The 23562-nt window shown below is 42.2% G+C and overlaps 1 protein-coding gene across 3 annotated transcripts in view; it reads left to right on the top strand.

Moving 5' to 3' along the window:
* The window catches only part of nfatc2a (nuclear factor of activated T cells 2a), a 174322-nt gene that overhangs the window by 75830 nt on the left and 74930 nt on the right, over positions 1–23562 (top strand). For all 3 annotated transcript variants that reach the window (XM_041204464.1, XM_041204463.1, XM_041204462.1), the window contains exons 5-6: positions 2737–2909; positions 9380–9520. In XM_041204464.1, the coding sequence (XP_041060398.1) occupies positions 2737–2909; positions 9380–9520 (314 nt within the window). The remainder of the gene's footprint in view (positions 1–2736; positions 2910–9379; positions 9521–23562) is intronic.

Genomic DNA, 23562 nt, shown 5'->3' with positions numbered 1-23562 from the left:
AAGGATTTGACACATTGTAGTTCCCAGTCAAATAATCTTTCCTTAATGAGAACATAAGAAAAGTCATGGGGAAGAAGAGACCATTTAACCTAATGATGCTTACCCTTTCGGCAGCCTAACCATCTCAGCATCAAACTGTACTGTATTTCGAACCTTCCTGTTATTTATGGTAACATAAAATGCTGGGAAACACTTAGCAGGGCAGGCAACATCTGTGGAGAGAGAAACAGAGTTAATAGGCAGGATTTTGTACTCCCCCACTGGTGGGTTTGAGGGTTACTGCAGGTGTGTGTCTCATTAAGCCTAGTGCATGGCCAGCCCACTGCCTAGCTGCCTGCCCTTGCCACCAACACAATTTTCCCAGCAGTTGGGCCTACCAGTCAACCAATTGAGGACCTTAAGTGAGCAATTAATTCCCACTTAAGAGCCTCATACTGCTGCTGCTAGGATTTAATTGGCAGCAGAACAGGCCAATGCCAAATGGCTAGCCCGGCAGGTTTCCCTGTGCGAGCAGGTGGCAGATATGGTCCCTCCTTAAGCGGCTGACTGGACCCATTGGAGGGCCCCTCAGTTTTATACCCCCCCAACTCACCACCCCCACCCAGGTTGTTCTCCCCCCATTGGCCTCTCAAACCTCAGCCCCCAACCCCATCGTCGGGGCCTGCCAACCTGGCACCTGTTGGGAACCTCAAACATGCTTGACCCAAATTCTGACCTAACGCCACACACCTTTGTCCTGAAGTACTGGACTGGCAGCTCTCTGAGGCAAGACTTGCTGACCCTGAGGGAAATCCTGCTTCCTGTCTATTCAAGGCCAAATGGCTGCAGGGCAGCCGGCATTCTCCTTCGCATACAGTCCCCGACTTTTGAAGCTGAGGGAGCAGGGAGTCCGGCACCTCATATAATTCAGCCCAGCATTTCTTGTTTTTGATGGTTATTTACATTTAATTAGCTTTTATAATAGTTAATAGACAAACCTGCAGTAAAGAAAGATAGAACTTGCATTTAGAATACACCATTCATGTCTTCAGAATGTGCCAATGTGCTTTACAACTAATGGATCTTTTTTGTATTGTTCTTTTGCTGTTATTAAATTGGCCAAAGCAGCAGCCAATATGTGCAAAGCAAGGTTGTACAAACAGCAAATGCATGAGCAACTAATAACCTGATTTTGATGATATTAGTTGAGGGAGGAATGCTGGCAGCAGAGTGGGAAAGCATCTTATTTTTGAGTAGTGTCATGGGATATTTTATATCACTGTTTTATTATTTCCTGTTCCTTTGAGTTAAGAAAATGACCACATCACACACATCAAACTCACCAATATTTTGTACACTGAGCACCGATCTTGATTTTGGTGATGCATTTGAGCATTGTGAGGCACCAACACATTGACGAATTTGAACTTTACACAGATTAGATGTCGATCCATAATGCAATTGATTGAAAATGAGAGCATAAAACCATTGAATACATTTCAGTTCAGGATGTTCTGCCAGATCATCCTTTACCCACACCATGCATAATTGCATAAAAACAGACAAAGCAGGAAAGAGTACGAACTTATGATAGGTTTGTCATCGCAAAGCGTTGTACTCACCTGTTCATCCTTAATCACATGATAATTATATTGGAGCAGATCTTCAGCTTTGGGTGCAATTGGTGATTGGGGCATAAATTGCACTTAAAATTGCACTAGATTTCTGAATTGAACTTTTTTGTTCAAATTTGTGCGTAGACTATTTCCATTTTATCAAGCATAAAATCGCCAATGAATCAGTACAATCCAGCAGCATTTTAGGACATTTTATTCTTGCTTTAGAAAATAGCCCTTGATATATTTGAGTGGTAACCTGGTGCAGTTTGAATAATACAACTGAAACCGTGGGCAGGATTCTACGCTGGTGAGATTTTACAGTCCCGCCGAAGCCAATGGACCTTTGAATGGCTCGGCACATTTTACCATCCTGCCCCTGCTGCAATGGGGCTGTAAAATTCCCCCTGGGTTTATCACAAACATAAACATTCTTGATAAAACCATCTAGACCATCTGTGAGTAATCTGAATTTAAATAATTGAAAATTACTTTAAAAAGCTACAGAGAGCCATTTACTGGTTTCATTTCTGTGCAGTAGCCTGTTTCTTAGTAAATTAGTATATATTTTTAAGTTTTGAAAGCTTTTAAAGGTACATACCTATTGCTGCTCTAGCGCTTTACGGCTTAATTTTAAGAGCCTCCTCAAAGATTCACCAATGCGTGGAATTAGCAAATACATGGCATGATGATTAATTCCATATGGGGTGGCGTGGTCAGTCTTGTGGGCGGGCCAACATCTAGACCAACATTTCTTTAAAACAATGCAAAAGATCGCCAAAACTTGATTTGTGTTGGAGTTAATTTGTACTTGAAATTCTTTGATCTTTTGAACTGGTTTTGCTGATTTCGGGTGAATTTTGCTGGATGAAAACAGCACAGCTTAATGGAATCTCCAGGCCATTAAGTTCGGTGCAGTTAATAATGAATGAGCAGCCTCTAAATGGTTTATTTTTGGATAGGTGAAATGCAGGCCAGTGCATGGTCATCTCGTTGACAATTAATCTGTTCACAATCTCCAATGTGCTGTGAATTTGCAGGTTTATTTGGTGCAGACACCTTGCATAGATATAAAATGACTCTGGCAAATGAATTAATTGTATTTTCACGCCATGTAGCCCAATATCCTTTTTTTTAATAGGATTGACTGTGCTGGGATCTTGAAGCTGAGAAATGCTGACATCGAATTGAGGAAAGGGGAGACGGATATTGGCAGAAAGAACACCAGAGTGAGGCTTGTTTTCCGGGTACACATTCCTCAAGCTAATGGCAGGGCTCTCTCACTACAGGTTGCTTCCAACCCCATTGAATGCTGTAAGTTTTCTTTAACCCTTAAGTCCATTTAGTGCACAAAAGCTTATTATAATACAGTCTGTGACCTACTGTTTTTATAATTAATCATTCATTTTACTCAGTAAGTTCTTCAGAATATATTTGACTTGTGGCGTATTATTGAGTTCACCTCACACACATGCACACACCCCCCGAACCCTTCCCCCCCACCCCCCACTATTCTCAAAGTATGACTCAGCAACAATGTTAAGTATCATAGAATAAAATGAGACCAAGAATGAAGTACTTGGAACATGAACACATTGTTAGTACTGTGTGCAATGATACGTATTTAACCCACTAAATTTAAATTTAAGGCCAAATGTGGCCCAGTATTGGGCATATAGTGATGAAGCAGAAGCATTCTTTTTTGTAAAACGTAGGTGTAGGCATCCAAAGCCAACTGCAACTTATATATCTCCGGTAATTTGGAAAAGTGCTCCAAAGCCAAGGGGCATGCTGCAGGACATCACCAATGTTGAAAAGATTAAATAAAGCAGTGGGAGCTAGGTGACATCAACTTTCAATTCTGAAAGACTAGTTTAGCTACAAAGATAAAGATTAAGGCCTGAGCTTTTAGGATGGTAGGGACTTGGCTCAAATAAGTGTTGATTGATAGTCGGCAGGACTTCTGCCTCTCACACGGGGGAAAATCCCGCCTTGGAGAGCTGTCAGCCAATCTGATTGGGCCTCACTTAGAGTAAGGGTGGAGCCCCAGTGTAAAATTGCTGCAAGGCCAGGGCGGGTGGGAACTCGGAGGGAATCCCATCCCTGCAATTTAACATTGCCCCCTTGACCCCGCCCCACCCACCTAAAAATTCACCAGTTGTAGTGCGCGGGGGAGCATAAAATTCTGGCCTAAGGTGTTTCTACAATAAATGCAATTGATTGTGACTAGTTGAGGCTATGAAACTATGATATGCAAATCATATTACATAGGGTTACATCAAGGCAACAGCACAGAAACAGACTATTTGGTCCAATGGATTAATGCCAGTGTTTATGCTCCACATGAGCCTTCTCCTAGAGTTAGATGAAGAGTGCTCCAGCATATCATCCTATTCCTTTATCCCTTCATTTGTTTATATAATTTAGCCTTAAATGCTATTTGCCTCAACTATTGCATTTTATATTCCACCACTCGTTAGGTAAAGAGGTTTCTCCTGAATTTCTTACGTGATTTATTAGTGGCTGTCTTACACTTATAATCTCTAGTTTTGGTCTCACCCACTAGTGGAAATGTCGGTTGGTATTTAATAGAGGCGATGGGGCTCTTGCCCGCTGGCTGAATAGCCAGAGAGAGCCCTGTGTCGCAACTTTTAGGGAAGTCCCATCCTATTATGTGCCACTCGGGCACTTAACAGGACATCATCAGGCCTACCCCAGGATCCGTCATTCCAGAGGTAGCAGTCCTGCCTGCCGAGAGCTGTCGGCAAATCAGAGTCTGGCAGCCCTATTGAGCAGCAGCGCCATGCCACCGGGGAGGTGGTGGCTGCTGCTGGCACCCACAGCCTAGTATTGTCACTGGGTGTCAGACCACATGGTGGGACCGGTGTCACAATGTGGAAGGGGTGATCAGCAGCAGGTTTCCACCCCATCCCCCCTTCCCAATGCTGGTTTCCTTAATCAGGCACTGAATGCCAATGAACAAAGGACCACCGCCTCTTCCAGGAGTCTACAAGCAACCCTGCACTGGTTTGCTTGTCATGCACCCCACACGGTGTGCTCCACAGCTGCATTAATGGCCCATATAAAGATCTCAATTGGCAGTGGGGTGGGAAGTCAATCCAAGAGTCTTCCTGCCGCATTCTTAATTGGGGTGGAGGCGGGGTTCCCTCTTGCCACCCTCCTGCCTGATTAAATGCCCCCTGCCAGCAAACCAACCACAGGGGAGGGCATTAAATTCCACCCATTTTTTTCCATGCCTAGCCTATAAAGCCCTATTAATCTCTTATAGATTTCTATCAGGGGTACACCTCAGTCTTTTCTTTTATGGATGATGATCTGTTCAATCTTTCCTGATAGCTATAACCCCTCAGTTCTGGTATCAACCTTGTTAGTCTTTTTTGCACATTTTCCAATGCCTCTACATCCTTTGTATAATATGGAGACCAGAACTGTGCACAGTACTCTGAATTTGGTCTAACCAAGATTCTATATAACTGTAACAAGACTTCTCTGCTTTTCAATTCCACAACCCCACCCCCCCACCCGCTAGGAATGATTACAACATGAAATAATTATGTAATCTATTGTATTCTGTCTGAAATACAAAGCTGTTGCTTTGATTTTTGTGACATTCTAAGAAGTTCCTATAGAATGAATAGGAAAGTCTGACAATGGCAGAAGCTGCATATTTAAGTACAGTTCATCAAAGGTAAAATTTAAATTTTTCAGTACTATTGTAGGAAAAGCCACTTGCTATCATTAATCAAAATCAATTTTAAGACCCTGTCTGCTTCTGATTATTCAATTTGCCCATTTACAACATCTGAGGGTCTGTGCCAGGAGCTTCATCTTCTACAATTACACCTCTTCTACAGCACAAACTGATGACATTTATTTGCTTTCTTCTTTGTAACATTGACATCATGAAAAAATAAACATCAACAGTGCAATCATTGACATAAGTTGACCCAACAAATGTTGTACACATAATTTGCAATCCTTTCACAATTTTCAGCAAGAAGGAACCATTGTTTTGGACTAATAAGGATGTTTTGAGGGCAGATGTCTCTCAATTCTCCTCGTGATGCTTATGTGGAAATTGTATATCTTCCTAATTTTGCATTGTTGAGTTGAACATGGTGCCGTAATAAAAGGAACCTTGGACAATGTGTTGTAGAAGTGCACATGGTGGGTTCCTGATTGAACACAGAACACCCTGGGCAGAATTTTTTGTCCTGCGGGCAGGTGTGTGCCCGACCTGAACAGGAGTGGAATAGTGCGCGATGATGTCGGGCGAGCATCCCAACATCATCATGCACTGTCACGACCTTTCAGTCAGCGGGCACGCACAAATGGCAGCAGCGCGCCTGCCAACAATTAAAAGGCCTCTTAAGGCCCTTAAGTAATTAATTAAGTTTCATATTTTGCTGCCCGCTCAGCCGTTCAGTTGGCGGGCGGGTGAATAGGCCAGGCAGCCTTTGCATTTTTAACAAAACCGCATCCAGGGGTGGGGTGAGGTTTCCAATGCTAAAAAAAATTAAACAATTTTTAATATCCTTTTTTACTGTCCCTCTTCGTGTGACTGTGTCACGCAGGGACATGACTATATCATATGTAAAAAGTTTACTTTTCATTTTAAAATCTTCAGCTCCCTGAGGCAGCTCTGTGTATTCAGGGAGTTGTCAATGTGCACTTCCCCGTGCATGTGCACACTTCAGTGTTCATGCGCCTCCTACCCCCACCCTGGCAGCACCGAGGCTCTTAATGTGCCTTTCACACTGGCTGGCCGTTAATTGGCCAGCCAGCATGAAATTGCGGGCAGCCGTTGGTCTTGTCGCTGTTCCCGGGCCGGCCAGCCGTGCCTGCCTGACGAGGGGAAAATTCTCCCCCATATGATTGAACCCAACTCCCCAGTAGAATATTGAAAAGGCAGCCTGCAAGAGAGCATTGAACAGGCACTGCCTAACTCCAGCTGTAACACAAGTAGCAAACTGTTGATTTTAATTTTCCTAACTCTCTTCAATAGAAAATGTCTTGTGCTGAAACCACCTCAGAGAGAACTGTCAACTCTCTTCTATTTAAATTCATTGTTTGTAGCTCTAGTACAAAGTACATCCTTCACTCACTTGATGAGGTTATTTTTGGTTTGTTAAGCAGATATGTTTCTATGATGCAATTATCTATTTTAAGTTTATAAAGTGGAATTCACAACGAACATTGCCACTGGCAAGGGAGGTACCGTATTATAATCAAAATAACACAAGAAGATCAGTATTTGTTAATGGAATCCTTCATCAAGTGAAATTGTAGACAGGCCTCTGGAAACTTGTTGATTTTATTCTGGTAATGGAGGAAGGATGAAGTGCCACATGAGTAACCAAAACAGTTGAATATTTGCTCAACTCCACTTCCTTTGTTGAGGTGAACCTGTCCGTTTTGTCTTTTGCACTGGTCCCTCAGCTTGGCTGAAATGTAAAGGCAAATGCAGTCACAACGTAGGCTGTTTTTTAGGTGCATCTCACTGGAGAGAAGCAAGTGCTGAATAATCGCATCTTTTGCTTCACTAAGTTAGAATTTGAATACTTGTGAAATTACATTTCGTGAAATTACAGTGACCAGCATCGGTAATTTGAACATAGTGTATTTAAAGTTTTTCACACATAGGTGAATTACTGTTACACAAAGAAACATTTTGTAAAACTGAGCCACTGTTTACAAATTGCACTTTTTAGAAATAGCTTAACTATTAGGTGCAGTATTACTTGCAGTTTAAATCACCTGGAGTGTCTTGCTTGCAAGTGAAGAACAAATCTTGTTTGCAGACTTTATTTATGCGAGCTACCAGATCCTTCCTATGTTACTTGGGCTAAATTTTACACTGATCAGGCAGGCGTGAACCTGGCTCAATAGGGTGTGAAATCACGCGAGATGACATCAGACGAGCATCCCGACATCATCGCACACTTGCATGATATTTCGCTTGACGGGCGCGCTTCTGACTTTTGCGTGTGCCCGCCGAGGGCAATTAAGCCCATTAACGGCACAATTGTCTGCTATTTTTTGTTGCCTGTCCAACCTTACGGCTGGCGGGCAGGCGAATTGGCCAGGCGGCCTTTACATTTTTCATCAGACCGCATCGAAGGGCAGGATGAGGTTTCCATTATAAAATAAAATTAAAATAAAAATCTGTGGGCAGCATTTTTACCATCTATATTTTCAGGTGCCTGATTGTGATGCTCAGACATTTTTTTTCTGTTTTTTAAACGTTTATTGCAACGTTTTTGGGTCCGTAGCTCCCTGAGGCAGCTCTCTGAGGTAGCGGCCTGAGGCAGCTCCCAGAGGCAGCTCCCAGAGGCAGCTCCCTGAAGCAGTTCCCTGAGGCAGTTCCCTGAGGCAGCTCCCAGAGACAGCTCCCAGAGGCAGCTCCCTGAAGCAGCTCCCAGAGGCAGCTCCCAGAGGCAGCTCTCTGAGGCAGCTCCCAGAGGCAGCTCCCAGAGGCAGCTCCCAGAGGCAGCTCTCTGAGGCAGCTCCCTGAGGCAGCTCCCAGAGGCAGCTCTCTGAGACAGCTCCCAGAGGCAGCTCCCAGAGGCAGCTCCCAGAGGCAGCTCTCTGAGACAGCTCCCAAAGGCAGCTCCCTGAGGCAGCTCCCTGAGGCAGCTCCCTGAGGCAGCTCCCTGAGGCAGCTCCCTGAGGCAGCTCCCAGAGGCAGCTCTCTGAGGCAGCTCCCAGAGGCAGCTCCCTGAGGCAGCTCCCTGAGGCAGCTTTCTGAGGCAGCTCCCAGAGGCAGCTCCCTGAGGCAGCTCCCAGAGGCAGCTCTCTGAGGCAGCTCCCTGAGGCAGCTCTCTGAGACAGCTCCCAGAGGCAGCTCCCTGAGGCAGCTCCCAGAGGCAGCTCTCTGAGACAGCTCCCAGAGGCAGCTCCCTGAGGCAGCTCCCTGAGGCAGCTCCCAGAGGCAGCTCCCAGAGGCAGCTCCCTGAATCAGTTCCCTGAGGCAGTTCCCAGAGGCAGCTCTCTGAGGCAGCTCCCTGAGGCAGCTCCCAGAGGCAGCTCCCAGAGGCAGCTCCCTGAGGCAGCTCCCTGAGGCAGCTCCCTGCCTTCAGGAGTTTTCTCTCAGCGCTCACCCATGTCCGCATTGACATCATTGCCCACCCTCCTCCACCCACCCCGGCAGCGCTGAGCTTTTCAGCACACACTTCACGCTGGCTGGCTGTTAATTGGCCAGCCAGCGTGAACTCATGGTCAGGAGCCAAACGCAGTTCGCGATCCGTTTCCCAGCTGATCCCGGGTCCGCGAATCGCGACTGCCAACTGAGCTAAAAATTTAGGCCCAATTAACTGCACTTCAGCAGTACTTCATGAGCTGTGAAGCATTTTGAGTTGGCTTAAGGAGATGAAATTCCTATATAAATGCATCACTTTTGTTTCTTAAATAGAAGCAGCAAACAAATTTTGCCCACATCATTTTGTGGAAAGTCATTTAAATATTTTAAGGGTTCCATGTTATTAACACCATGCTTGTATGAAGACCCTGGCCTTGATGTTTCATTATGAAACTGATAGACTGAGTATACTGGTCATAACTAACCAAGTTTATTTATCAGGTACAACATTGATGTGAGAGGAGATTTATTGACATTGCACCAGATCAGCTTGGTATAATGAATGCGGGTCTTTAATGCTTTATGCACAAGGTATCGATGAAGAACTGAAAGAGCTGCTGTAACACTCCAATGAATTATCAGCAGTGCCTTTCTGTAATGAGTTTACTTTGTTTCATTGTTCCAGCTCAGAGATCGGCACACGAATTGCCAATGGTGGAAAAGCAGAGCACAGACAATTGTTTGGTTACGGGTGGACAACGAATGATCCTCAATGGTCAAAATTTTACTACCGAGTCAAAGGTTCTTTTCACAGAGAAGACTCATGGTGAGTCATGTTGTCTGTCAATTGAATCTGGAAGCGAATTGTATTATTAATGAGATCTGAAAGTAAATTACATGCTCAGTCTTTGTTCTTTTTGTGTCCTGATGGTTATTAATTGACGGATGGCATTCCCATGAACTAGATGCGACCATTGTTCCATGCCAGGATCAATAATAGCTTGTATAGGTTGTATGACATTTCTCTGTTCCTGGAATTCAGCCACTTATCTCAGGAGCACCCCTGCACTGTTGCAGTTTTGTGTGTGAAGAGCATTGTCTTGTGCTCTTTCCTTTTGTCTCTCTGATTGAAGTGGCAATACATTTTGATGGTAATTCCAAACAATGAATTTATACTTGTTAATATTAGTTTGAGGCTGCTGTCAATCATTTCATTTCTAAATATTTTTGTGCGCATATCAAGATTATTGATCGAAGAATGGAAGATTTCCCCGTCAGTTAACTTGTCAGCATAAAGCATTCCTAGATTGGGAATATTATTTAATGTGAAGGAAAACTTTTACATTGCACCAGAAACATGCCTTAGCTCCGAGCTCAAAAGTCTCTTTATGGGTGGAATTTAATATTTGTGACAGGGGTCTTGCCAGTCAGCGGGGAACTGGTGGTAGTCCTGTGTTGTCTCTGTTAAGTGTCCATCAGGCAATTAATGACTGGCATCGGGCCTTCCCCAGGATTAAGGACCTCAGGGGCAGAAATCCCAGCCCTCTGCCCAAGGGATGCCAGCCAATCAGAGGTTGGGAGCTCCCCATTGCCCATCAATGCCACTGGGAGTGGTGGCAGCTGTGGGCAGTGCACCCACCAGAAGCCCAAGATCAATGAGGGAGCCCAGGCCAAAGGTGAGTGAGGGTAAGATGGGGGTTCTGGGCACTGAGTACCTTTGAACACAGGACCCTTGTATTTGCTTTTGGGAACCCCATCTGGTGACTTCCCCTACTCATTGATGGTTTAATACCAGAGGCAGTGGAATGAGGCCCTTAAGTAGGCATTAATTATCCACCCAAGGGCCTCAATTGATATGCAGACAGGAAGGGCTTCCTGCCCAGACTTAATTGGGGCAGAGGCAGAAGGCGAAGGGGTCCCTACACGGCACCCTCTCACCAAACTAAATGACTCCTGCCCCCACACTTGTGTCTGGGGTGGGGGGGAAGGGGCATTAAATCCTGTGCTATATGGCCCATTGGACTAGTATGACATTTTCCACACCTTTAGACTGTCATAATGAGATTGGCAATTTTGTATCATTTAGAACATTTGGGACAGTATCAGCACATAGACACTGGACTGAGACTGTCACTCTCATCTTTGGCAGCAGACAGAGTGAATTTGTGTCATATCAATCTATATGTATTTGAATCCAGATCTTAAGAGATCAAAAACTCATGTGTCACTAGTGATCTGTCGCTCTCACTTGGAATGGAGTGTAAAGGGGAAGATTTTCACTGTGCACTATTGGCTGAATTTTACAGTGGTTTATTGCTCACCACCAGCACCCCCTGAAAGAAAGTCGGTACTTATATGACAGACACTCAACAAGGCCATGTCGCTTTGGGCGGCCTTAAGTAGATGGACTTCCACACCCCCAGTGGGAGGAAGTCCTGTCCTCGAGAGTTACTGGCCAAACAGATTGGCTGGTAGCTCTAGCTGTCCCAGCAGCGCCAGAACTCAGTAGTGGGCACTGCTGGGACTGCAAGCAGTCCCACAAGGAAGAGCAATGGCATCCAGAGTGAGCTAAGTCCTGGGCTTTTATTGTGGGGCAGGAACAGACAACTTAGGGAAGGAGGTAAAGGGAGTGCGGGTGTTGGTTTTGGAGGCCAGATGGGAAGAAACAAAGTGGAGGTAACATATTGGGGGATGGTGCCCCCGATGTGCACAGAGCAACTCTGAAGGACATTTCCATCCCCCTAATACACCGCCCCATCCCCACACCCCCTTCCTTCCTACCTTTTGATCAGTTTGGTTAAAAAAAGGCCTACCCACTCCTGCTCATGCCAACCACATTATGATATGGACAGATTAATATATGGGTCAATTGACTTGTTAACAAGCTCAATTGCCCATTAGTCATATTTTTAAAAATGGCAGGTGGGCTGCTGATTTCAGCATCCGCCCACCTACCATATTATGGGGGACAATTCAGGGGTGGGCAGGAAGGCTTGCCACCTGTCATTTTTTACATGCCACCGCGTCCCTCCCACCGCCCCAACCCCACTAGTATTGTGGGGTGGGGGGGTTGGTGGGGGAGGTGGGCGGTGCATAAAATCCAGCCCTATGTGGAAAAAGTTATTATAATTGGGTTTCCAATTTTGTTACACATGGTGCACTGCTGAAGCCTTACTGCATGGATGATTTATGTGGGTCGTGGAAAGGTTAACACTCATATCCTTCCGAGGTAACACTGAAGGTAAAGGGTGTTTACCTTGCACTTGGGCTATTATGTACTGTTTCAAAAGTTTCTTTCTCTGATATTAGATGGCGAAAGGGGAGAAGGGTTCCATTCCCCAGCAGTAACATTGATGGGTACAAAAAGTATAAGTTATAAAATGCAGCATTAAGAGATCAAAATCAAAAAATGTGATTGTAGGGTAGATTTTAGGAATGTGATCTCCCAGCATGAAACTTTGCCTGCCCATCGTATCCATTGCACCTATACTGCTATTTTAGTGATACTGAGTCACTGAGAAGCCCGTTGATTTATCTGCATTCTAGAATGTGCATAGGAGGTGCATATGTATGTTAGGAGGCTACGTTTGTAAAATCTGCCCTTGTATGTGTGCCAGTTTTGACATGCAATTTCGTAAATCAGTTAAATATGGATATTATTCTTTGGCAAAAAATTAAAGAGACTTTAAAGTACAAACAGGCCAATTGGCCCAACTATGTTATAATCCACAGGAGTCTCCTCCTTGTTTCACCAAACCCTATCAGCGTTATATTCTATTCCTTTCTCCCTCAAGCGTTTACCACAGATTATACCATTTGTATTCTTAATTTTGAGATGAACAGTAATAAATTGGAAGCTGGAAGCAGTAAAGATGAGCTGCCTCAATATCTATCCCATTGGGGGATGATCATTCCCTTCTGTAAATATTGAGCTTCCTGTCGCATAAAAGATCATTGTTCATCTTTACAAAGGCTGATTATCAGATTATTATCATCATTGTACTTTTGGATTTTTCCATTGTAATTTGCTTACACAGATACACCAATATGTCAGTTTTAGCTCAGGGAATGAACCTTGGCCAATGATCCATCAGCATGCAAGTGGGAATGGCAGGTTGAAAACCTACTTCCAACTGGAATATTATGATAGAAAACATTTCCGAACAAAGTTTGAGTTTTTTGCTGAGATTGTACAACGTTAACTCCTTCTTCGCGTTTTCAGTTCATTATTTTTAGAAAGTTGTCCACAGTATTCTGGAAAAAAGCATTGAGTAAGTTTTGTATTTTTCTTAAACTGGATGATGTAGGTTGCTATTTGTGCACAAACAATGTTGATATTGCTGCTTTTGATGTGGTCACGATAGAGAGGCAGAAGTAAAAAAAATGAATGGTTCGGTAACTGATAGTCAAATGTGAGGTGATGTTTCTTTATTGCTGCTGAACATGTACACCGTGTCAACTGTTTCTTCAAGCTGATGGCGGTGAGACATGCAACAGGACCTGAGAAAAATGCAGTTGTACAGAGAAAAAGGAAAGGAGGGCTAACCATTGCTGTAGTTAGGTTCCACTCACAAGTTGTTGCTCACTTTCGAAAACTATAATAGGTAGAATTATATTGCCAAAGATGTGGAATATTAGTAAATGCCACCACATAATAATCCTTTTAGCATTCCATAAGATGAGATGGTGCTTGTTTAAAGGTGTGATTTATTTACACACTATACATAGCAATATAGTATTATTGATCATCATAGGGCCAGATTTTCAAGGGGCAACAAGGACGGGACCTGCTGCAGCTGGGAATTTAAAATTGTTGTGCTGGAGATCTTCTCGGGACCCTAACACCTTCAGGACAATGAAATTTTGAAAGGACCGGCAGGGGAAAGGAGTGGGAAATGTGGTCTCAGCCAATTAATGGTCCCTTAAGTTGCTTAAAGGGCTTGTTAAGGGGCCTGCCAGTACAAGGTTGTAACTTTTATATGTTTTTTTAATAAGCTTGACACTTTTGTGCATGTTTGTGCACAGCTGGCAGATTCACTGCGAGTCCCAAGTAAATTGCTTTGTAGTGTTTTTAAATCTGCTCTGAGAGCCAGCACGAGTGCTGTTCCACCATTCTAGTCCAGGGCCACTTTCTGCTGAATTCCAACTCAATGGGGTACCTGCTTTAATTGGCGAGGTAGCAGCAGCCCCTAACATGGCTGCCACCTGCCTTTGCTGCTGGCACCAGGCAGGCAACTGCCACCTCATGGAGGCGCAAGGCACTTCTAACTGGGCATCGAGCACACCTCCTGGCTAATTAAATTATATACATTTAAAAATAGAGTCATAAGAGTGACACAGATTGGGCATTGAGTCAAGACCCAGAATTCATCCAGGTCTCGGGTTCCCAAACCCACATTGAAAATCTGGTCCATGGTTTCACATTTGAAAAATCAGAAGCCATTTGTAGTCTTGTTCTGTAGTGGATTGCGAGCAGTAGCGCCAGCACTACCTGTGTGGGAGGGGGGAGGAGGGAGAATCCAGTCCAGAGTAGTAGTTGAAAAGCCTAATAAGGCCATTAACGAACTACTTAACTTCAAATTTACACTGCCCTTCCAACCTGATTGTTGGCAGGCAGGCGAAAAGGCCAAGCAGCCTTTACGTTTCCTAAAGCTAATACAGATGAAATAAAAACTCTATTCTGAAAATAAAAGCATGTCCCATCTCATGTAACATAGTCACATGAGGGGACATGTTCATTAAATTTTTAACGTCCTTATCTATTTTTCCAAAAAGCGCTTCAATCTCCCTGAGGCAGCTCTGTGCCTCAGGGAGATGGAAGTGTCTTTTGCGTGCATGCGCTTGCACTACTCGCAATCCATACAGGGCAGGCCTTAATTGGCCCGCCCGTGTGAAATCGTGGTGCGGAGCTGTTTGCGTGGGGAGTGCGGTTGGCTCCGTGGGGGGCGATTGGTTTCGCCTGCTACTGCCGAGCCCGCCCGACGACTGGAAAATCCTGGCCCAAATTGCAGGTCCTGAGATTCTCACTGAGGTGCTGTTCTGTCTCTGTCCTTTTTGCCACGTTTTCAGTCTAGGCTTTTGGCTTAATCACTTCCTGTTATTAATAGGGTCAGGCAATGTCAGTCAGCTTCAACATTTTTTTATTCTCAGATGGATTTTCACCATCCCTCATCATCAGAAAGGGAAGCTTTTGTAGCTTGCCAGCTTCACCTGGATAGGCTGTTTGACCTATTAAATCGCTTTTCTTTCAGTTTAGATATAGTTATTAATATTTACTAAACTGCAGATAGTTTAATTAGCAAGGCATGCCTGCATTTTGCATTGCAGCAATAACTCTAATTATGCATTAGTAGAAGCTATTGAAATGTTGGGACTGGCTGCACCTGGAATGCAGAAACATGCCTGCTGGGCCAGGCAGGTCCCAACTCATTACCAGTGTGATTACATCTCAAAACAGAGCAACGTTGTTTTTGCAAATAAACAACCCTTACATTCTGAATTTACTTAATGGTATTTATTTTTCACTCTATTAACAATCCATAAATTTACTATGTAGACTGTTGACCTAACCTGAAATTTGTAGGTTGCAGGTCACTTGGCATCTTTGCAGTGTGAACAACATGTGACAAATACTGTTACAGTCTTGGGCTGATTCTTCTCATAATTTCTTTACGTTCTGTTGGAATTCATTTAATTTCAACTGATTATCTGACTGATTATTTAATTTACCAATTCACAGTAATATATTCTTGATTTACTGAGTAGGTTTCACACTGCTACTCCAGTGTCGCCTCTTACAACTTATCTGAAGTTTTTTTTGCTGTTTATGCAAGAATTATTGTTGACTGCATTTCCAGTGTAAATCAGTGAGCTGGGGACATTTTGTTTAACCTAACTATGTTGCAGCATAACTCTGTGAACATCATACAGTTAAATGAGTGACCAAAGACAAATAATTCTATGAAATACAGAGTCCTAAGGAATTTTGGATGATTTCCCTACTAACAAAAACAATCTGGAACTTTATAGCCTTTTAGCTCTTTAATTAATATGGGTAACTACTTCTGGCAGATTTTCACTGGCTGTTGTCTTCATACGGTGCTGTGATAGCAGCATGGCACTGTTTATAGTTTACCTTTGAAGACTGTTCTGCCTTCTTGCATTTTTATGGAGTAATTTTTTTAATAAATAAAACAAAGTGATGTTGAAGTCTGATCTTCTATATAAATGGAAAGGTGCAAACCAGCCAAAAACTGGCACAAGTTCTGGAATTCCCTATTCAGTAGTGAGTAATGAAATTTTGATGTAATGAATTTTATGATACATAGATTCTGGCTGATGATCTTCATGTAGCTCCTTTAATTTAAGCTACTATCAGAACTAGGCTCCTTTTTTCCTCAATAACTAAAACCAACATTTATTTAATGTCTGTTTCTTTCCATTTGGATCTAATAATTTTTACTTTTTAATTAATACCATTTTTAAGTATCACAATTTCAAAAAGGTGATGTGACTTCCAATTTGTTGTTCACTTCTTTATAATTTTAAAAATACTCATTGTACATATTATGATGTACATATTGTCTATCAATTCACTGTTAATTACTACATCTAACCCGAGTCACTGCCACTAACAGACTCACCTCTTTCTATTCCTATATTTAAAGGAAAATAGTAGACTCGGAAAAGAATTACACATATAAGTCCAATATAATTCTTATCATATGGTTTAGAGTTTCCGCTTTGAGTGCAATCTGCAATCCAATGCAAATTGCATGCAAACTCTGTTAGTTTTCAAAATGATTGTATTTTTGCTCAGGTTTCTGATAGAAAGAAAGACTGCTGTATGGTCTCAAAGCAATTTTGAAATGTAGTCATTTTTATAATGTAGGAAACGCAGCAGCCAATAGACGCACAGCAAAACTCCCACAAACAGCTATGTGATAATGGCCAAGTAATCTGTTTTTGTGATGTTGATTGAGGAATTAAATTTATGGCCAACACACCAGGGATAACTCCCCTGCTGCTCTTCGAAATAGTGCCATGGAAAACAGATGGACTCTCAGCTTAATATCTCATCTGAAAGATGGCACTTTGCATTCCCGCAGTACTGCACTGGAGGGTCAGTCAAAAATCAAGGCTGGCTCAGGTTTCTGCTCAAATATTGCCAAACATAAAATGAGCCAGGGCAATTGGACATCTTTTTAGAACATAAATTTTAAAAACATTTTCCTTTTTTGAACAAAAACCTGTATGTAAGAGGGTAATCTGGTGCAATTTATTTAAAACAATTGAAAAATGGGCTTATCACAAAAAATAATCATTTTACTTGGTGTCCAGTCCACCACCTGTGAATAACCTGATTTTAACCAATTGAAATGGCTTAAATATATAGAATCATCTTTTATGTTTCATTGGTGAACAGTAAGCAGTTTCTGAGTAAATTAAATATTATTTTAATATTTTAAAGCTTTTAAACGAAGCTCATTAGTTTCCTTCTGCCTAAAAACAAGCCTCAATTTAAGGTCCTCCTCAAAATCCTGCAAATGGGTGCCATTAACAGAAAATCAATATGGTGAGTAGTTCAGTCTAGTGATGGGGCCAGTTTTCTCAGCATGATTTTTTAAAACTGGTGCAAAAGATAGTGGAATCCTGATTTACACTGGACGTAATTTTCATTCTCAATTTCTCTGCGCTGGCTTGGCTGGTTTCAGGTGAATTGTATTGAAAAAGCCATTGGGGAATCTCTAGGTCGCATGATTATAGAAGCAAAATGAAAAGGCCAAATTCAGGAGCATGGCCAATGGCCTACTGTGTCAGGCTGTGTTTGGTGAGCTCATAAATCATGAAGTCCCATCATCAATTCCTCATTGGTTGATTAGGCCACAACAGCAGTGAGCTGCTGCAATAGGTTAGGGGAAGGAATACAAAGGCCCACAAATTGCTGGAATGTTGCGTCTCACAGCAAGCGTTGTAAATTGAATTGTTTTACCTCACTTTTCAGATTGTATTATCTTTGTTGTGCAAATTACTGGAAATGAGAATTGATAACGGCGTATTGAGGCCTGCAAGATCTCTGGGACCTCAAGGGCAGAAGTTTTCCCTCATCGGGCAGGCGCGCGCCAGACCCAAACAAGAGAAAAATAGTGCATGATGATGCCGGGTGAGCATCCCGATGTTATTGCACACTCTCGAGATATTTCGCTCGGCGGGTCCACATGAGAGGCGGCAGTGCGCCCACAGACAATTAAGAGGCCTGTTAAGGCCCTTAATCAATTAATTAAATGGAACGTTTCGCTGCCCATCCAACTGTTTGGTTAGTGGGCGGGCGAATAGGCCAAACGGCCGTTGCATTTTTTGCAAAACCTCATCCACGAGTGGGATGAGGTTTCGACCAGTGATTAAAGAAAAGTTTTTAAAACTAACTTTTAACATATCCCTCCTCATGTGACAGAGTCACATGAGGGGACACGTTTTCCTTATTTTTCAATTGTTTATTGTTAATGTTAAAAATCTTCAGCTCCCTGAAGCAGCCCTGTGCCTTCAGGGAGTTTTCACTGAGCGAACTCGCGTGCATGCATTGATCTCCGTGCTCATCCTACCCCACCCACCCAGGCAGTACTAAGCGTTGCAGCATGTGATTCACACTGGTTGGCCGTTAATTGGCCCCAGCGTGAAATTGCGGCCAGGGCCCAATCACAGGCAGCGGCCGGTTTTGCTGCCACTCCCTGGCCCTCTCGCTGCACCTGCCCAACAACATAAAAATCCTGATCCATGATTGTTAGACCTACAGGCCTGTCTCCTTAATTAGAACGAAGGATAGGGAAAGAAACAAAGGGAATGCCAGAGAGGGACATCAGATGAATTACAGTCAAATTGAAACAGAGATATAGACAGAGAGAAAAATAAAGGGAGTGCATTAAGATAGAAAACAAGATAGAAAGGAAACGTAAAGAAAATATTTAAAGTTTTAAACATTTAGGAACAATTTACTATCTGTGGGAGTGAGACTCTGCAGTTACATCATTCTCTTTCTCAGCCTCCTGAGCTGTATGTCACGACAATAAATCGTATTATTAACAGGGTCCTTGAGGTATAAGTTACCAGCTCTAACTGGCTGCAGTGAGATTAATTTATATTAATGATGTGGGTGCAGCAATTTCATGATGCATGTTAAGGAGGCTTACTGTGAGATGTTAATTGTTGGGTGCTTTGGTGAAGTTAACAGGGCAGCCGCTCAAATCATTCATCAATTTGTGGCAATATCTCTTCTTGGTCTCAAACTATTAATGATGTGGACTCAATATTATTTTCCAACAATTTCAGGACCATCAGCTTTGGGCTCTGCTCCTTTTGATCATGCATGTGTGTGTGCGTTGTCCTCATAATTTTTTATTTGTTTCCAAACCAGAGTGTGCCTCCATTTTGAGGTGCCCTTGCAGTCCTGGACCTGTGTTAGTGGTGCCCACTTCTCTGGGTGAAGCTGCCAAGTCTTCGTAGCTGCAGCCTTCTGATTTTGCTGGCTTAATAGGAAGGCAGTTGTGGAGATGGCCAATTAGTAGGCTGCCTCCTGGAAAATTGCACCATTGGGCATGATGAAGGCAAGTGCCATCTAGAGACCCCCATTTGGTCCTGATGTCAGGGTCCAAAAGTCCATGGGAAAATCCAGTCATTACCTTGAGAACATATCTGTGGCATTAAAACCTTTTTAAAGTTTTAAATTTACAGTACAACAAAGTGTATCTTGAGCAAACTTTTCATTTCAGCTCCACAAGTGTGGAATGAAAACTTGAAAATAAATCTGAGATGAAGTTCTGGACGGTCCACAGTGCTTTTAACTGCAAATGATAGTAAATGATACTCGTGGTAACGAATAGGGAGAAAAGCTTCATTAAGATGAGTCACATTGATTTCTTCATAGATGTAGCTTGCCAGTTTTAAATTGACCACCCTGATTGTTTTCCTTGTAGAAAAAATTGTTTTTGAAAGGTGTGTCTTCATTTTAGAATTTGACCTAATGCTATTTGGGGATTTTGTTGGTGGGAAAGGCTTGACTCTGTTAGTGACATTTCTTTTGAAAGTGCGATTATTTTCTTCAGAGTAAAGAAATTTTGTGTTCAAGATGTTTGCTGCATGTTAAGTCTTACTTTAATCCTGTCTATACATCTTACACGTATAACATTAGTTATTGTTCAACCTACTGTATTTTCAAACGTTTGGATGAATGTGGAAATATTGCTGGATCTGGTAATGATTATTAAAAATAGATCAGGTTGAAAGACTATAATGTGAGTTAGTACATATGTACATACGTACATGTTAGTACATACATAATGGAAGTAGTAACCGCAAAATGAAGAAGGTCAGGATCCAAACAGAAAGGGACCAGTCAGTTCAAACATTGGAACACCAGACTGATTAGTTCAGACTTTTAAACAATGAAAGATAAATTAACTGGTGAGGTCCAAGAAGAAATTGCCACTCCAGACCGTAAAGCAACATGTTTCTTTTAAATAGATTGCAAAAGACACTGAGTAAGTATATTCCAAGAAAAATATATATACTACAAGCTGTTTTAGGATATAGTGGATAAATCAAGAGGTCAAAAACTGAGTTGATGAAAAGGAACTAAGAGTATTATAATAAGAATAATAACGATAAAATACAGAAGGAAAATATAAAAAAATAAAAAAGAGGTTAGGAGTAGAAGGAAGGCTAAGAGAGAGTATGAGGGGAAAAGCCTTTAAAAATTGAGGAAAAACAAAATCATTAAAAGTGAGATGGGACCTCAGAGGAGAGGATTGTCAATTTGTAGATGAGTAAAAAATGGGAAAGCTATTTAATCAGCACTCTGTATCAGTCATCACTTAAGAGAAGAATATTGCAGAAGAGGAGAATCCTGAAGCAGTGGAGAGCAACATACCCTCTAATTTTTTTTTGAATGTGTGGGTGATTTAAGTGTGCAGTCTTTTTTAAATTCTTTTGCATGCCCTCGCACACATGCTGACTAAAAGGGGCCAACCTGAGTGTGGCCTGTGTGGGAACTTATGGTTGCTACGCAAGTGCACAGCTTGGTGGAAAGCGAGATGATTGATACTCTTTGGATAAAAGGGCATTTTTAGATGAGTTAGTTAGGCAAAAGAAAAGCTAGGCCCCTGGAATATATCAGAGAATCCCGAGAGAGATGAAGGAAGAAATTGCCAAGACTTTATATATTTCAGGGCTGTGTTGAATGTGGATATATGCTGGAGGACTGGAGTATGGTCAGTGTAGCAAGCATTTTTAAAAAAAAACAAGACAAAGCTAATTCAAGTAATTATGGGCCAGCTAGCTTAACATCTGTGGGAGAGAAATTTTTTTCAAAGATAATGGAATTCTAGGTTTTATCACAAGATGTATGGAATATAAAAGCCAAGAGATAATTATGAGTTTTTATAAAACCTTAATAAGACCCCCAAGAGTATTGTGTGCAGCATATAAGAACACCATCAAATTTTTTTGAGAGAATAAAATAAAGATTCCCTAGGATTCTGCCTGGTATGAGGAAGTACAAATATAAATAAAGACTTGAAAAATTGTATTGTTAGAATTCAAAATAAAATTATTTGTTAGAACAACACACATTACAGATGGTGATGGAGGGAAGGTTATTGATGAAGCAGCTGAATGCCCTGAGAAGCTCCTGCAATGATGAAATTTCACCTCATCTCAATCCTAAATGGCTGACTCTTTATCCTGCCAGCAAGACTCCTAGTACTAGACTCTGTGTTGCATCATTGACCACATCTGCCTGTGCTTCTGCTGCCTCACACTGAAAACCACACACATGCCTCCATCACTTCTGGACTTGATTACTTCAGTGTCTTCCATGTTGACCTCCCTTCCTCCATCCTTCAAAAACTTCAAACGTTTGCCGCACACACGCTCATATGCTGTCCCTCACTAAATCACACTCAACCATCACTTCTGTCCTCACTGATCTGCATGAAGTCCCTGTACCTTAACTCATTCAATTTAAAACCCTTGCCCTCATCTTTCAATCGATCCATGATTTCAGTCCATCCTATTTGCTGCAATATCCTCCAGCTCTATATTACCCCACTCCTCTATTAAACACTTCATTCCTCTGACTCTGCCCCTTTGTACACCATGCCACTTTTTGTTCCACCATTCAGCCTTCAACTACTGGATATTGTTCTCTGGAATTCCATCCATTAGCCTCTCCATTGCCCTTCATTTTTAAGAATCTTTTCATAAATCTATCTCTTTGGCAAATACTTGGTCACCTCTCCTAACTTCTCCCTTCATGGCTTAATTTCCGTTTCCCTTCTGACAATTTATGAAATGTCTTGAGATGTTTTTTTTATATTGACACCACAATACAAATATAAGTTGTTATTTTTGTCCCATATCCAGAACTATTCTGAGTCCTGATCAGGAGATGAAACATTGCTCAATAAAGAGCTCTATGACCATCAACAAGAGAATAATTTGTGCCTTATTGCATACTGTCGGAAGTATTCTCTATAACATGGTGGGCTAATATATCTCTATTTCTTAAAACTGTGCTAATGATAATACAGGACAAGGTCATTTACAACTGACCTTCCCATTGCTGCAATGCTGAGCAGAATTTCTGCACTATTTTGCATCATGGGCAAATCCCTTCCTAACAGCACAGTGGGTGCACCTACACCACATGGACTGCAGTGGTTCAAGAAGGCAGCTCAACACCACCTTCTCAAAGGCAATTAGGGATGGGCAATAAATGCTGGCCCAGCCAGCAAAGCCCACGTCCTATGAATGAAGAAAAAAAGAGTGGGGGAGGAGTTTGGTGAGGAGTGGGGGGCGCATATCAGCCCCTCTATTCCTGCTGAGAAAGGCAGAAGTACTACCGATCCATTTCATTCTCCACTGGCAAGTCAGTTGTTTCTGCCCGCAGATCTTTCTGGAGGTTTGTGCTCACATCACTCAAACTGCTGGAAATAGGAGAGAGGGTTACAGCTTGGGACAGTTACTTTGGAGCAATCCAAAGCAGTCTTTAAAAAGGTTCACCTGATCACTTTTACAGCCCGTCATTCCCCCCACCGCAACCGAGCTGTGAGCGGACATTTTAAAGAGCTGGTTCGCCGAGCCGGGAAATCTCCCGACTCTGCACATCAGACCGGTGATGAAAATCTGGGCCAACATTTGGATGAGAAATTTTCCTTTGCGCTGCAATATTCTGAAAGTCCTGCACCCATGCTCCTATAGTTCCTGCTGTCATTTATACTGCACACCAAACAGATGATTAGTGAGTTATAACATGGCTTTCCGTCTTATTATCTATTTTAATTGATATTTCAGTCTCAAAATATAAGAAAATTACAAACTTTTCAATGCTATGAATAAAGAAATGTTTTTTGGCTTTGTATTTCCCTGCAGTTCCATGAATCATGATTCAGTAAAGCATATGTCATTAAGTGCAACATTCACAAACCTCAAGAAAAACATTAGAAATACCTTTTCCCCCACAAGATAGTGAAGATGAACAAAGTCTCAAAGGAGGCCATTGACTCAGGAACAATTAATTCTTTTGAAATCTAAAAATACATGCTATATAAACACTTTATTACTTTTTAAAAACAAACTTTTTTTCTGGAACAATATCAGTCTTCTTTCTAAAAGTTTTAGGCATGGCAGAGGTTAAATAATATTGCCTCTTAGAAGACCTCCTTAAAAAACAAACTGGACTCAATCAGCTTGTGAGTCTCCTTTGCTGAGACTCTCTCTCCCACCCCCAAAGAGCTTCTTTCTATAGATTGTCAGAATTGATAAATCTGATGGCTGGACATGATCAATGAGATTGAAGTGGTGAATCTAGTTGTG

Source organism: Carcharodon carcharias, chromosome 14, assembly GCF_017639515.1.
Source record: "Carcharodon carcharias isolate sCarCar2 chromosome 14, sCarCar2.pri, whole genome shotgun sequence".
In the NCBI taxonomy this organism is placed as follows: Eukaryota; Metazoa; Chordata; class Chondrichthyes; order Lamniformes; family Lamnidae; genus Carcharodon; species Carcharodon carcharias.
Note: the sequence above shows the minus strand (reverse complement) of the source record. Positions and strands in the feature narration are given on the sequence as shown.